Here is a 15,828-nt window from a genome sequence, read left to right as displayed (position 1 = left end):
TATATACATTTACACCTAGTAGCGTCACCTCTCTTGTTTCATTTAGTAAAGCTTCTATTCCGTTACTCATTCTTCACCCATACAGTAACATTCTAGTATATTGTTTTAATATATTTTCAGTCCCTCTCAGACCGTCATATTTTATCGAAATTTGCCTTTTTCGAAGCTCGAGGTCTTCCTTTAAGACACACGTTAGTATGGTATGTTTATAGCACTGGAATTATTCTACGCTTTTGCTTGTACATGTAAAGTAGTTCGTTACTTTGCTTATTTTATATATCCCTTTTTCGCTAAACGTTGCGTATGATGAAGCAAAAAAATTGTTCATAGTATGTTTTCCATTCATATTTGTTTCAGCTTATAAACGATACTTGTTGCTGTATCTCTTTCTTGATCACATCAGAAACATAGTTTCTTCGGGCCTTCATATGCTTTGAAGTTAATCACGCTCGACTAAAAAGATTTGACAAACAGTTCAGTTTGACCATGATAAAACTTGTCAAGCAAGATACGTATACATGAGTGCTGATTATTTTATAGCTCGTCTTTTTCTGTTTGCCCTATTCAACAGTTGGGACTTAAGGGTGAACATGTGGGCATCGATGTGTGGATATTATTATTCTAAAGTGAGCGTGCTTTGAATTTATTATCAAGCATTCTTTTATATCTAATCACTTGACATTACCCAGAATATACTATCTAGAGTTATCGTGGCCCTCTTCCACCCTTTGAGTGCCATAAGCTTCACAAAGCTTAAATCGTTGTTATTGGGTACTTGGCTGATATATACGATCCACCTATCTTCAATGACAACACTTGTTTACATTTTAATATATCTTCCCAACAGACTTGGAGAATATTGGCCAGATACCACTTTTATTGGCCTAAATCTATGCAGCTGTTTTTTTAAATCTGTATTTACGTATATATTTATGGGAATTTTATATATCTTAATATATGTATATTTATATATTCCTCTGTATATATCACCCAAAGTTGTAATGTGAAAAAGATGCCTATAACAGACTCTACCTCGTCATTGTTGCATTTCCATTCCAGACGTATATTGTTCGATCCGTGCATTATGAACCGGTCGGCACTTTCCCAGACCATCAGTATCACTAATCAATTATAAACAATGTTTCATGAAGCATCTTTGCAATTTCGAATAAGCATTCTCAAATGTTCCCACCTGGCACGGCTGAAAAGAGCTTCCTCTTGTCTGATGGGGTTGGTTCCCCAGCGCTTTATAATTTAACCGTTTTTCCTCAATAATAAACATTAAATAACTGTCGGCTTATACACTGGCGCAGGCGTTCACTATTATACTGTGATGGCTACCTACTCTGTGATGACAAGAAGTCGACACTTGTGCGGCAAATGCTCATGATTTTGCACCTTCAGTAGAATCTATTTATCACCAACGAGTACATTCTCTCGAGTCCCACTCCTTCTTCTAGTTTTTAATCATCACGATAATGATCATTATTCCCTGGTTGGCAATCATTAAGATGACCATCACAACCCCACGGAAGGTTCTAAAATCCTGGTTGCATCGTAGTCGGCTCGACGAAGAGTACTTTACAATAGACACAATCTGTTACAGACGTTTGCTTGCACACGTTTCAAGCTATTATAATTGTACTATTTGCCTATTAGTATTCGTCTTTCGTCGAAAAATTGCAGCTTTCCTTATTTGGTTTACTCGTTGTTGTTCTTTTGCTGTTATATTCGGCCGCAGTGATTGCTTAACGTCCATTCTATTTCATCCGTTTACGACATTGGTAAAAGAAAAGTTCGTTTGATATTTTTTTCTCCATAGAACGATGTTATCATTATCATACACGGCTATGTGACCATACAGCATAAATTGCCGGAATTACTAATTTTTAGTATGTATAAATATATATGTACCTTTGGAATATCACTAATATATAATTAGTTATATTCCAAACTCTTGATGAAGACAACAGCACTGTCAAGCATAGTCCAATAGTAACCAGCTTCGCCGTCTTGATAGCCAGAACAAAAGTGTTTTACGTACTCGATGTTCGATAGCAGGTACTGAGGGTTTGCTTGAATGAGCACGTAGACGAGAATAGGGAAGAGGTCATCGGCTGCGGCTGCCGAACTACTCGCCAAGTGAAGAAGGTCAAGGATGGTCTTGCAGCACAAAAATACACAACTTAATTTGTCTCTGGGAGCCTGAAAATCGCATCACAGCAAATAATGGACAAACAAAGTTTGTTAGATATACCTGCTAGCATGTTATTGCTATACAAATTTCATCAGACGGCTCTAGTTTGGGACTTTTTGTTCTTGTTTATCGTGTGTATTTAATTATAATTTTATCCGCTACGTTAAAGTAAAGTATGTTTTATTAGCTGTATTGGAAAGGTTCCAGAACTTTGAAAAATAAAGCGAATAAATCTTTACAACAACACAAGCTGTAAACCATACTTTGTATGCATTGAGTGTAGCAATGGCAGCCTGTGCCGAAGGCCAAGGACACTCGAGAAGATATCCCCGTGGAATTCGAAGTGCCCGGTGCTGCGGCGTAATTACTTGAGCCAGCTTTCGCATATGCGCTGTGAGAACCTGGTCGCGATGAAGGTCAATATCGCCGTTGGGGAAAAGTGCATGCAGGTACAATTTGCCCATCACCAGACGCTCTAGAGTGGATTCCGATAATGCTAAATACTCTTCAGTGCTCGCTGTAATAAACAGGATTTTTCAATAAAGATAGCCTCTAGATGTATGTAAATCAAATGTACCTACAGATAGTACAAAATATTAAATTCGAATCGTACTTATGATTTAACACCAACTTCACTTGCTGTTTAGTTTAACCAAATACTAGTAAGATAGATCATAGCTTTATCAATGTATTTAGATTTACAAAAAAAAACGCTCTCTTTTAAGTTAGCCCCTGTAGATATAAGCTTATTAAAAATCCACGATAATTTACCTACCGTGCCAAAGAGGATGTGCGCTCATTTCCTTGTACAGCCTTTCCAAATATTTTTCAACCAAGACTGCCTTTTCGTCGGACACATCTAGATCCTTAAACTCAAAGACGAGCCCTTCTAAACTGAGGCCGATCTCCTTCCGTCGAACGATCTGCAAAAACTCCAGGACGCATTGCGCCGTTAGATATCCATGCGATACACTTTTGTCTTTTTTGACGTGTGACAATAAGGTCTGCAGTCCTGCTAAAGTGCTTTCAAGCCCCTGGCGTGCTCGAACAAGATAGGAAACGTACGCCGCTCTCTGGCGATAGTCTTCACGCATAGCGTAGAGCACCCGTTCTTGCCTAAGAAAAACGGGAATGAACGCGTCAATATTCACCAGTTAAAATGTGACTGAAAATATCAATTCGAGGTTATGACCATGCGAACGTCATTGCTTCATTTCGACTTTAATTCACCTATATGTTTCCAACTGACTCACTAAAATAATTCATGGTTTGCAAAACAATATCAGGCTGAAAAAAATACACTTTGATATTTACTTACTAAAAATTATTTGCGACTAATTTCGCAGGATAAAAAAATAAGCCAAGTGCATTAGATAGTAGCAGTCCAATAACATACGAACTAATATTTCGGTAAAAGTTTGATTAAATATTTTTACACTTAGCCTGGTTAACTTACATCGAAGAGTCAAGCTTTGATACGCAACGGATCGCTTCATGCAACTGCGCAGTCTGCTGGTGATTCTGTAGGCCGACGGACTCCGCCAGCATCATCTTAAGCAGCAGGAGCAACTCGACGCGAGAACGGTCCAAGTGAAGGGTCTATAGATACGAAATTGTAATTGATAGCATAAATCCAGGGCTCGGTGGCGCAGTAGGTTATAATATCGTGCACATATACTAAACAAACGTTCGGTTATACGAAATGAAGCGTTTTCTCTAAAATATTACTTTACCCGTAGCTAACAAAACTGGGCAAAATTTGATTTCGACTTACCTGTATGTTGCCATTAGCAAAGACTGTCCTAAGTTTTCGTTTTGCGTCAAGAAATGCTACTTCCTCAGGACTTTGCTCAGACGCCTCGCTTTCATCCAATTCCAGCAAATCACCACCAGACACAGACGAGGCGTTATCGGCCATAAGCCCGCCACCTGGCGCCTCAGCATCGCCTCGATTCTTCCCTCGGTATTTTTCAAGAATTTCTGATGCGTCCATGACTACAATAATGTAAATATACGATTTGATTTTACAGCTTTGTAAGCTTTCTGGCTTTTGAAGAGGTAAACTAAACTCGAGGAGAGTTGTAACCGTGTATATTATAAAGTGATCCAGATTAGACCATATCAAAAAGTTTTCGGGGAAGCAGAAAAGCTGTTTTAGAAAGCTACGTGCGAATTCATAACTTACACTGCACGGTAGGCGTTGGCATAGCTCCTACAATTTGATGATCCGCTCCTAAAGGTCCGGCTTCATCATGAATTGTACCGCCATTATCTAAGTCTGGTGTGAATCTTCGGAAGCCCGAATTTCGATCTAGAGTTTTTACTTTAGATGAGATACTCTGTTTGATATTCCCGAATTTCCTCAGGAAGCCTCGTTGGCCGCTTCCACCTGATTGACGGTTGTGGCGGCCACCAGAACCACCTCCAGATGCTCGATCAGAACTAGAAATCTGAAACCGTCGTGAATCCATGAGTACACTTTGGTTTGCGAAGTTTGACCTACAATGATTATGGTACCCGCGCTTGATGACACGCTTCGTAGGAAACGAGTTCATCCATACCTGCTGCTGCTGAAGCTGGATTCGCGGTGTTTTTGGGATGGCCCCGCTGCGCATTTGCACCTGCCGCTCGCTGTCGTCACCGGCTGATCCAGGCCCACTGCTTCGTCCGCTTACTACGCCAGCACCCACAGGTCCAGCTATTCCGCCTAGAAGATCCGAACTGCTCTCGGAGTTCCCGTCGGAGCTGTCGGCGCTTCCTTGTGGCTTGACAGGGAGAGCTACCGCCACAACCGAACTTCCATTGTCCAAGACCGAGCCGTTGTTGAACTGCTAAGAAAACGTTGACGACTTTAGACTAATCTATAGGATAAGTAGACTAAGAATGTTTTGGAGCTATTGTGTAACTTTATTATGGGTCCTCGATTCGTTTACCAAGAAAAGATTATCTAATCAACACTAAATGTTGAGTTAAAACACAAGTTGAGTTAGTTAAAAATGTATTTATATTTCATATCACTAACATTTTGTAAATTAAAAATCGTTTTTAGAAACTGGGTTAACTCAAACCTAAAATTCTACAATACGCCACAAGCAGCTTGATTAAAACTACAAGCCGCATCGATGAGAATTACACCAGCCTGCATTGAGAAACGAGCCTTTGAAGATAGACGAAATTTAACTAACCGTGAGATCTCGGTCAAGAAGGTTTTCCCGGGACGGCGAATGTTCTTTCATAGCGAAACTTAGCCTACCCAAACTCTGGCTACCCTGAGCTGCAGCCTCAATGACACTTCCAAACGGTGTGGAGCTTCCAAAAGACGCAACCGACCCGTTCGACAAACTGTGAGCAAATGCTCCCGATAATAAGTCATCTGTAAATAGAGAGTAGTCTACGCTATTTCTTGGGTTATGGGACCTAGAATAGGGTCCAAAACAAAACCTAGATGTAATATAATGCGAAGTTCTAAATAATTGCAGATTTATGACTGAGTTTCTTAACTGTTCTAGCATCTTTGTTACACTTTTCTAGCATTAACAAATAAAAGTGCATATCACATTGTACAATTTCACTAACCTTGTTGGGGTGGATCAGTCTCAACTAGAGGTGTATCGGCAGACACTCCAGATAGGGCTTGTTGCCGTGAATTGGCTCCTCGTAATCGTACCGCTGAGGCATTATCGCCTACATCAATGAGTGGCGGAGGTTCATCTCCATCATTTGAATTGAGCTTGATTAAATTCGTGGGCGTCGATTGCCGATCAGCACAGCCCCCTCCATTCCCTACATTATCCCTTACAACCCGTCCAACAAACATGCCTGCTCCGTTTTCTGGCTCGCCTGGCCCGACGTCCATTGATGCTCCAACATCTTCGGCGGAGCGGCGTCGTTCAGAGGGCATCATCATTAACAAGTCATCTTCGGGATCGACCTCTTGAAGACGGTCGAGATCCGAGTAGGACGTCATTGCCGCTGTACTCCATGCATCTGATTGTGTCTCACTTAGCTCGATTAATTGCTGTTGTTGTTGTTGCATTGCATTGACGTTATGCTGAGAAAGATGCCCATGGATGTGCTGCTGCATCGCATTCAGGTGAGACTCAATATGTAACTGTTGTTCGTGTGCGGAGGGTACTCCACCGCCCGCCCCACTTCCATAGTGCGCTTCGGAGTCGCTACCAAGAACATCGGTGCTCCATGTGTCGGATACCATCGACTTTGTCTCTTCTTCAGCTACCGATGAACCGATTCCAGAGCCGTTGCTGATGCCAAAACGTCCAAAGCGGTCTTCGATGTCCATCTGTTTCTGAGCTTCGGGACGTGGAGGGGCACGACGTCGGGAGGGAATGTTGGCTGGTGTAGGTATCTGAGCCTGGACTGCTAGCTGCGGCTGTTCCGCTTGGTTACCCCCACCCTGTAGCAATTGAAGCTGCTCGGCAATTTGTGCCGGATGGGGAGGCACCGGCGCAGCACCGTGCGATGACGGGGTATCGCGCCCGCTAACTGAGGGCGTTCCCGGCCCACTAACGTTAGCGGATACCATATCAGACAAGTTGTCAGCATTTTCCTCGATATCAAGGGATGATGCCACGCTTGCTGCCTCTGACAGGCCTGCTTCCAGGTTGTCACTCGCTCCGGCAATTGACTCCTGATCCCCGAAGAAGCGTGTCCGTTTTCCTGAGCCTGTTGAGGATTTTTCTTCTAGGTTGTCAAGGTTTAGGCGAACCTTTGTAGCGCTGCGCTTGCTTTGCTCAAGACTGAGGACCTTTTCTTCAGGCATGGCGCCAGGGAATTCTCGTCGACCTGGGTTTGGTAAGGACACGACGAGAACTTCGGTAATAACATCATTACTGTCTTTGGCTGAAAATTCATCAGCAGTCTCATTCGATGAACCGTCCAGAGCAATCGCGTGTTGAGAACCTCTCTGTCCAGGATTACGCATTCTGCTGACCTTCGTCATCAGAGCCATCTTGAGTGTTCCATCCTCCATCGAGTGACCATTGTGATTGTTCGTTCCTTGAATATTTAAAGGTAAATGTGTAGGCACGTGCTCCATAATAGGCTGTAGCCATTCGCGGAGCAATGAGCCGTTACTCTCTAAATCCAAAACTTGATGAAGGGTTGACACTAAATCTTGCAGCTCGGCTGTACTTATAAGAACGGCATTCCTGTACATCAGGAAAAAAAATGAATAAAGTTCTAATTTCAACACGAACTGTGTCTTGTTACGGGAATAGCATTGTTCTTAATGTGTCATGAAACTAAATGCCTAGTTTATAGGTATGTTCTTCAACTAGGTTTTGAGTATCAGTTACTCTGTTGTATCTACTAATGCTATTATTTCATCCGCTCCCAAAAAGAATGTTGCTATGTTGCCATAGTTACCTTATAGAGAAGTGTATAGCTAGGCATTTTCCCAACGACTTGTGCCGCTAATTGCATGTATTGTAAATGTTTACCTTGTCAGTGGACCACTGTTGTCCTGCGTATTTACAGATGGATCGGTGTTGACGGCTGACCCATTTAGCAAGTCACTTAGTAGGTCCGTCTGCTGACTGCCTCGAATAATCTCTTCAAGAATGTTGGGCAGAAGCTCTTTGTCGAAGTGTCGATACACCTCCTCCAGTCGTTCGTCGATGGGTTCGTAACGAGCCATAGCCAACACCTGAATAATTCGTGCAACCTGGATCAGGTTGAAACGTGCACACTGCCCGATATGCAGTCCCTCCTCAATAACCCCGTACAGTTCCGGGTTAACGATAGCCGGACAAATAAAAAAGTAAAAGACGAGGTCGGCACAGATGACAGCGATCTGTCGTGGCTCAATCTTGTTTTCATCAAGAATGATCCCGTAGAATTGGCGGACAAGCCATGCCAGTGCTGGAGGAAAGCAGAACATTGACTCGGATATTCCGTCAAGGAACAGCTGTGCCAAAGCGGTCAATTTCCTAAAAAAACATTTCACATATAACATAATTTGTTTACAATAGTGCAACGTAAAAAATATCAGCGTTAGGCTATTTGGGTCTTGAAAGTCTAATAACCCATCACGTTTTATTATAGCCACATGAACGAAGGATTTCTTAAACGAAAGATTCGGCTAAGTTTGGCTTGCTATTTTCAAATACACTTACCTTATTGACCAAGCACGATAGGTACGGAGGCTGGACTCATACTGTGGTGTACCTTCTGGGCCGAAATGACGCATTCGTTCTTCAGGGGCGAATCGTACCACTGCGCTATTTGGTTCAATATCTAGGTAGAGGTCGTCATTTACAAGCACCTATTCAGTAATAAACATATATATAGAATATAAATTTGTTTTATGAATACACAGCTACTCAGGTGTACTGCGTCAGATTCAGGCTAAAGGATAGATAAATCTATCTTTCTATCTATCTAATCTATGAGCTATGGTCCACTTTTTTGTTCCAGAACAAGCCAAAGTTCACCGTGTAAAGTCGTTTTCACTAATTTTGTCTTGAATGAATTACTTAGTCGTCCTACCTATTCTAAATTTTTGACTGGGTAAACTGCTTCATTGCGTATATCAGATTGCGCCTCGCTATATAATTTTCTAAGTAAAATAGGGATGTACCTGAATGATGGCATTTCTGAGAGCTGAGGTGAGAAATAGTTTGGCGGGTAGGTGTGCCTCAACAAACGCTTTATAACAACGACTGAATGTGCACGAGCCATTTTGAAGAAGGCGGCGGAGCTGATCCGTCCTATAATAAGAATATAGGGTTAAAAATAATCTGTAATAGAATCGGAAATTTATTAGACGGAATTCTGATGACCTTATTGTCTCTGGACATTACGACTTTCAAATTTGCTAGAAAACTGGCTAGTACGTCTAGTCTAATTTCAGGGGCAACACCTGGACGTTAAAATTACATTTTAATCAGTGCCAAATTAGTACACCAAGCGAAATAGCAAGAAAGATACCCACCTGGGCAGTTGGAGGTGCATGAGCTCATAAAGAAGTACAAGAGCATAATTGTTGTCTTCAGAAAGCAGGCAAGCTCCATACAGAGAGATCATCACTCCACTGATCAGATGTTGCAAAGTTGGGGCACTAAAATACAAATAAGCATGATTACACGTCGTCTTCTTTATTTTCTTTAGTGCTGAGGTTCGTTCCCTATGGCCAAATAACCTTGGCAAAGCATAATTGTAATCCTCTGTTGCACCAGGCGCATCGTAGAGAACACATGAAATCACAGATCGACACTTCTGTGAGATTCTACGGAACAGTGGAGCTACGCGATTTACCCTACATGATGTATACGTTTTTGTACTTTTATACATCTGAATAATAGTTCTCGCAGATATGCATATGCGATTAGAAAAAAATTGCAAGCATATTTTGCAATACCGAATAAAAATAATATAGACATAATTCGTATCATCAACTTAGTAAACATTAATTAGATCTCATGAGGACAACGCTTATGAAATTTTCCGTGAAAGATGAAAGCCTCAATAGGACTATTCATTATTGTTAAGGAATATGTCAGTGCATTCTTCGGCAACAGAGTCCGAAGATGAGTATCAACAAAGGAGGACCTCTTCGGCTTTGAACGCGCGTACCACTCGTGCATAACGTGTCATCCATCATTTTACCGTTGTTCAAGTGTTTTAAGGTACTTGGTAAAAAAACGATTTCTAAAGTTGCAAGCGAAATAATAAGCCAATTTTGCTACTGAAGGTCTGCGCCGATTCACAAGAAGCCTTTTCCTAAGTCACTCAAGACGGAGATGGGTATCCTTCAGTTAATATAAAATTTAGTCCTAAATTTAGACTGTAACATATTTTTTAAGAAACAGTTCCGATATATAGAGTTTTGTGCACATTGCTCGGGTACTTATTCACGCATTTACACGCAAAATATTATTGCTCAAATAGTTCAAATTACTCACACCTTAGGATTTAGAGATTAGACTGTCAGTCTTCGATGCAGACTTTCTCATTCACGAATTAAATTTAGCTAGCTGGCTGGTACCATAGTCTGAAAATAGGTCTGTGACCCATTATCATTACCAAGACGTAACGTTAATTGCCAGGACTACATAGACCTTTGATGGTCGTTGGTGGTCGTTGGGTTAAACAAATCACAATAAACGTTTCCGTGAAAAGCCTAAGCGTTTGAACTTCGACCCACTGCAGATTATTTCATGAGCGACATACATTTACGTAAATGGTCTTCGTTCGGCTCCATTACATTGTTCTCTCTGGTCAAATTGTAGTAAACTACAGGTTTAACATGTACCTAAGCATAAATTGACAACATCAGTATAACAAACATTACAATTGAAAGGGACTAGTAAGGATCTTTCTGCAAAGCTAATGCTTACTTATCAACACATGTATCTTTTTAATCTCAACATTTATGAGAAATCCTAATTGTTTTAATATCATCTAGGCTTACCTGACTTTAATTTGTTCGCAACGGTCGAGAAAGAGCGCAAGCAATTTGGGATTCTCTCGTAGGGCCTTGATTAGGTCACTGACCGGTGGATCAGCATTGCCTAACCGTTTGTAGGAGTCAACAAAGTGCACTCCGTCGAGTTGCACCGCCTTTCGATGAGCACTCTGAATGTCTTGCATACTGAGTATGTATCGATCCAGGTTGATCCGTTGATGCCGAGCGGTCCATGCTCGTTCGAATAAGCGGTCTGAACATCGCCGCACCTGCAAGTTGTCAAATTTGTCGAGTACACAAACCGTAAGCTTTGCAATTCCGGTATTAAGGTACTGCCGAATCTCCCGAAACCTTTTTTGAACTAATGACGTCATAGTTGGGGTTATTACGTCGTTCGGCTAGACCGTTTGCTTACTTTTAAACAGGTAGCTTAACATAACCTGTATGTGAACACTAGATTCTTTACAACCGTTTTTCTTCATACAAAGCATGTATTTATGTGACTTGTATAGTTCATCGTGAAGAATAGAAAATCTTTTGAAACCTGTGTAGTGTTTAAACATCAAGTGGCTTGTTGTACTGTTGAAGCTCCTTCCGTGCCCGCCAGATTCACAAAAAATTAACTAATTTTGCTGACCAAGTATATTCTGCGGATTCCTTTTTAATAAGATTTTACGTGAAGACATTTATTAATGAATAGCACTTGTGCATAGGCTCAAATTACAACTAGCTTTTACGGTAGGGGATTACGGCGAACCAAAGGGTCTTGCAATGATTTTCCTGATTGGTCTCCCGCTCGGAAGATCGATTTCCTTAGTTCTGTAGAAATATATCTTCCTTACGCCCAATTTATAGCCGATTTAGCGAAGCTGCAGTTATCCATCCAGACGTATGTAGAAATCGGCAACATATTAAATGTGACTCAGCTCATTTCAGTGTATTGACATAATGTTGAATCGTACTAAAACCTTGTCACAGAATTCCAACTTGTTTATGCCACAAATAGCTAGTGATTCCGTTAGCAGTCGAAAATTGACATGTCTGGAAGACATACATATGAAACGATGTGGATTCTAAGCACAAGGAAATACACCAAGAATTCTTCACTCACTACCGATCAAACACGCTTCCTTAGCAAAAGCACTATCAAATGAAGCCTGTATCATTATATCACAATAAATTTATCCCTCAATTACACTAGCAGGTTAACCAATACTTATATATATGTATATATATTATATATATCTTAACTGACCTTTCAATCAAACCAATTTTATATGCAGGGCGGCTTTTATTGTTACGAAAGTAGTAATATTTTAATAGGTTGTTTTTTATCTTTATTCATTAGCAGATGCCTATATAATATTCATATCAACTCAGTGAAGGGAACGAATTGATTTGGTAGCATGTTACACATGTTCTAAAAATACTTTCAAGCCTAAGTAACAAAAAGTTATTATTACTCATCTTTATTTAACGTATTATAGCAAAATTTTTCATCAGCATGTGAAAAGTATCAAATAGTTCTAAAGGAAGTTGATTAGAATATGAAAAGCATTTAGTAATTTATAAAAACATAATACGTTTTATTGTTTCAGATAACAGACCTCTTTCTAACCACGATGTCAGGTTCGAATATTCTTAAATTAAATGACAAGTTTCTAAACCTAGCAGCACCACACGTCAGAAAATATGCCGTCGGGGATCGCCTACGACGATAATGCTAACCCCTTCCTTTGTCCTTCAAGCTTAATTTCAAATTTCATCTCGGCCGAAACTTAAGATGAGCTCGCACGGTAAATTTCTTTAATGTATCCTAACGGTGGTAGTTTACAACATATATAATAATAATTTTTAAAGCTACACAGTAGCGAATGCAAGAAATGGAAGAGAGGTTTCGTTCGAAAATACATTTATTGGCACGTAATTTTAATAGCGTTAATGACAGTTACTTTGAATCACCTCATATGAATAAAGCGACGACATAGCATTACATCCATAATTTTCTTATTTCGAAAGCGTACACTGCGCCGACGGCTGACGTCTCGTGGCCGGCATACTTTATGCACGCATAGAACTCGTCACGAGCAGAGTACCTGCGTTTTATGTGATGTTTAAACGGACTGATATATATGTTACGCAACTATGTCTAGGCAGGTACGACATACTTGTTTATGCGTCCACTTGTTGTTAGGTAAAACATTTCCTAGGCTGTAAATTAACTGTAAAATTGCTACTGCTTACTGTTTCGAAACTTCATATATAATATTTACGAGTAACTCTAAGATTTATCTTGTATTCTGGTGGCCCAACCTAAACAGAGCCACTGAGGTAGATCAGAAGTCGGCCCAATAACAATTTAAAATCAACACCTAATCTATTTCCTAATAATAGAAATAGATGGTCAAAAGGCTCAGTATCGTCAAACTGCGTCTACATAGCTTCAACGCAGGATGACACTTAGAACGATAGTGTCCGTCACTCCCCTTCTCTCACTTCCTTCCTGTGCCTTCGTACTAGACAGCTCTCCAACTCGATTAACACAGCAACAGCAACACCCCCATGCTGCTTCAGACAGCTGCTCAGACAACCGTGTAAACAGATTCTAACATATACGCACGTTTAACAATTGCTTATAAACGCTATGCATAGTTGATATGCATGGTGAGCATTCACTGGTAGTGGTATTATTTTTTACCTAAAAAAGTCTTGTATTCCTCGAGAACCAAATTAATTGAAATTCTATCCCCACACGATCTACCACATTGGTTTCTTATTTTTTCAGACAATATTTTCCAAATAACCTAACTACATATTTACGTCATCTAGGCACAGCGCCTTTTCTGGAGTAGATTATTATTACTATCACTCCTAGTCAGTACCATTGATACACTAGAAGTAAGCAACTTTATCATACATTCTACTATTATGAGTATTATATACAACGCTATATTATATACGTATGACGCTTATACGCACCTCATCATTGAGCTGGTGTATCTTCCGTTTCTCGGCACTGACAAACAGCTGTTCCTGCCGAAGACTGTGCACGAGCTCAAGGAGCTCGCGACAAGCGACTCGAGCCATCGCTAGCTAGCGCCGCAGCTGCTGTTCGGTCGTTAAGCGATGGTCCGCGACCACAGGCAACGACAATTTCGCTGCGGTTGCGTTGGTGTCGCTTATCGTTCACGTACTAACACGCCATACGTTGCTGAAACTACCACCTAAAGACAACCACTGAACGGTAGAAGATGTGAGCAGTGGGGACAGCAGTGGCCCGACAGAAGTCAGTAGCGTCGCCCGCAGCCCCTATAGCTAGCCAGGCAGTCAATCACAAACCACTATGACCGCCTTACGATTCGTTGTAGACGTAATGCCCCAGGAACTGGGCCGAACTTCTACCCACCGCCACTAGTTTCCAGCAGACCCAGCGTCGGTAGCAGCAGCAGCCGCTACAGCAGCAACAACTTTGATAGCAGAATTAGTAGTTTAATAACCACTTGACAAACACACACATACAGAGAGAGAGACATAGTCGAATGGACAAACTGAACCGTCGATCATTCATTTGGGCGTTCGACACCGACAACTTTGGTAGTAGCTGCCGTCTAATGACAATGTCGTCAGGTGCACACTACACAGTCGTCGTTACTGCCAAATTGTCGTCACAACCCGTTCGCTACTGCTGCCGCTCGCCAGGCAATCCACCATGCGGCTGACAGCCAAATACGATACCACGCACAGTGGCGCAAGCTGCTGCGACAACAAAAACGATGTGAGAGCGGATGAAAAATAGGCTTCAATTCCTAATGTCGTCACTGCTGGAAGTGACACGATCGACGATGCCGAAGTGGATGGTATCCGGTCGAAATATAGATTTTCGTTGATCAAAACAACAGCGAACAGCTGGCCGGCACGCATTACAGAAGAGACCGACGGACACGCATCACAAATTCGGACAGCAGCATATACATGTGGCACATGCAGGTCGAACACCAATTTTATTAACAGCAAATCTCTAGTTAGTTGGCATTTGCTCTATGTACAGCGCAACGAAGACGGCGTTACTGATCGCTGCTGGTGGATTGCCACCGAATCTGTCTTCCTCACTGTCAGTTATTCTTGCCCCTTTTTTTATGATGTTCATCTGACAAGTGCGTGATGCCTCTGTCCTCAGCAGATTTTTCCCCTGAGCTTTCTCCGTTTAGCTCTTCCATTCGTCTACATAGGCAGCGCCGAGTACAACATGGACAGTACAGGCGAGTGAGAGAGAGAAAACGACAGGTCAGATGTTTAACAGCATTGCTCTCCTGTAAACAGTCTGATAGATACGCTACTAACCAGCCAGACGAGATCAACTGTTGATGCTTGTGTCGTTATTGGCACTGACTTTTCTTTCCTGCTGAGTGCGAAGCAGACATTTACATGCGTATGTATGCACCTATATATATATATATATATATATATATATATATATATATATACCTATTGCTAATTGTAATAGCAGTTTAACAGTAGCTTCGGCGCAAATAATCAGGAACATGTATGACGACACTGACACCAGTACGGGGAAACGCCTCCCACTGGGATGGAAACATTATTGAAAAGAGGAAGACTCAACAAGGAGACCATTTCTAGAGCGTGAACTTGTTCTTGTGTATATCTACGCCTCGGAAGACTGCTGGCAGCCTGACCGTCAGCAGTTTAGCTTTAATTAGTATCACACGCATGCACTTGCTTAATTGAAGCAATAACACAATAAGCTAAAACAAGTTGTCGTTAGATAAAAGCGCGTCACAGTTGGGTACGTAGATCTCAGCTTTTCTCTCTCAGTTTTTGTCGATCAGATGATCACACACGTACACGCACATTAACGATGATCCCTCAGAACGACCACGACTATATTCACGGGGGGGGCGTCGTAAGGGGCTAAAGTCACAGAACAATACTAGACGTATTCCGCAGTTATTGTTGTAGTTTTGTGTCCTCAGATCAAATAAAGTATATTAATTAGCTCGTTAAGTCCTTGTTATTAGTGTCTTGTAGTGGTACTGTTTCGTGGCGGGGTGTCTATCTGCTCAGATGCTTTGATCTGTATATGTATGTGTGTAAATATGTATTCATTTGCTCTGCCTTCTTCCTTTGCTTCTGCTGCTTTGTGCAGAGTTCGCTTGACTAGTAAACGGCAACAACTGTGGTTTATCGT

The 15,828-nt window shown here is 41.4% G+C and overlaps 1 protein-coding gene across 2 annotated transcripts; it reads right to left on the bottom strand.

Annotated features, from left to right (window-relative positions):
• Nucleotides 1-334: 334 nt before the first annotated feature.
• Gapvd1 (GTPase activating protein and VPS9 domains 1) lies at nt 335-15,822 on the bottom strand. Of its 2 annotated transcripts, none has more exons than XM_022831091.2 (15): nt 13,602-15,822; nt 10,629-10,891; nt 9,150-9,275; nt 8,796-8,925; nt 8,332-8,480; nt 7,657-8,145; nt 5,774-7,365; nt 5,383-5,570; nt 4,759-5,028; nt 4,383-4,647; nt 3,972-4,192; nt 3,654-3,796; nt 2,973-3,313; nt 2,461-2,714; nt 335-2,205 (listed from the first exon to the last, which is right to left on the bottom strand). In XM_022831091.2, the coding sequence occupies exons 1-15, from the start codon at nt 13,707-13,709 to the stop codon at nt 1,939-1,941; spliced, it is 4,806 nt and encodes a 1,601-aa protein (XP_022686826.1). In that variant the 5' UTR covers nt 13,710-15,822; the 3' UTR covers nt 335-1,938. The 2 variants fall into 2 exon arrangements, with proteins under 2 accessions (XP_022686826.1, XP_022686827.1); XM_022831092.2 differs by having other exon boundaries at nt 4,759-5,025.
• Nucleotides 15,823-15,828: the final 6 nt, after the last annotated feature.

The sequence above is a fragment of the Varroa jacobsoni genome, unplaced genomic scaffold (assembly GCF_002532875.2).
Source record: "Varroa jacobsoni isolate VJ856 unplaced genomic scaffold, vjacob_1.0 scaffold_310, whole genome shotgun sequence".
Classification (NCBI taxonomy): Eukaryota; Metazoa; Arthropoda; class Arachnida; order Mesostigmata; family Varroidae; genus Varroa; species Varroa jacobsoni.
The sequence above is the reverse complement of the archived record's forward strand: the minus strand, read 5'-3'. Positions and strand labels throughout refer to the sequence as shown.

Bases quoted from the DNA above. Each gene is read 5' to 3' on its own strand.
- Gapvd1 (XM_022831091.2), bottom strand. From the start codon at position 13,709: ATGGCTCGAGTCGCTTGTCGCGAGCTCCTTGAGCTCGTGCACAGTCTT. The intron at 8,926-9,149 runs GTGGGTATCTTT...TTCTTATTATAG, and splicing joins ATGCACCTCCAACTGCCCAG to GACGGATCAGCTCCGCCGCC. The intron at 4,648-4,758 runs GTATGGATGAAC...CGACGGTTTCAG, and splicing joins TCCAGCTTCAGCAGCAGCAG to ATTTCTAGTTCTGATCGAGC.